Raw genomic sequence first — 347 nt, forward strand, 5'->3', positions numbered from 1 at the left:
GACACCCCCTGCCGATGGCGGCCGGTGGCTGCGTGCTGCAGAGATGGGCTGGGGTCTGCAGGGCTGGGGGGCTCCATGGCGGGTGGGACGTGCCCAGGGACACACGACTGCTGGGACAGGGGGTCACCTGGTGGCTGCAACTGGCCGAGGGATCCCCTGCGTCAGTATCCCTCAGGCGCCCAATGCCTGCCCTCTCCCACCAGCTACGAGAACGCGGTGTTGGAGACCACCTTCACGCACGGCAGCTGGTCGACCTTCTGGGTGAAGGTGTCCTCATGCTGGGCCTGCGTCCTGCTCTACTTGTGGCTGCTGCTGAGCCCCCTCTGCCTCCCCAGCTCCCCCCAGCC

General features: G+C 68.3%; 1 protein-coding gene across 1 annotated transcript in view; it reads left to right on the forward strand.

Annotated features, from left to right (window-relative positions):
* Nucleotides 1–347, forward strand: part of LOC104284689 (serine incorporator 4-like) — a gene marked incomplete at its 3' end in the record, with an annotated part of 8,538 nt that overhangs the window by 4,267 nt on the left and 3,924 nt on the right. The window contains exon 9 of the mRNA XM_009883050.1: nucleotides 204–344. Coding sequence (XP_009881352.1) covers nucleotides 204–344 — 141 coding nt within the window. The remainder of the gene's footprint in view (nucleotides 1–203; nucleotides 345–347) is intronic.

The sequence above is a fragment of the Charadrius vociferus genome, unplaced genomic scaffold (genome assembly GCF_000708025.1).
Source record: "Charadrius vociferus isolate BGI_N301 unplaced genomic scaffold, ASM70802v2 scaffold1324, whole genome shotgun sequence".
NCBI lineage: Eukaryota > Metazoa > Chordata > Aves > Charadriiformes > Charadriidae > Charadrius > Charadrius vociferus.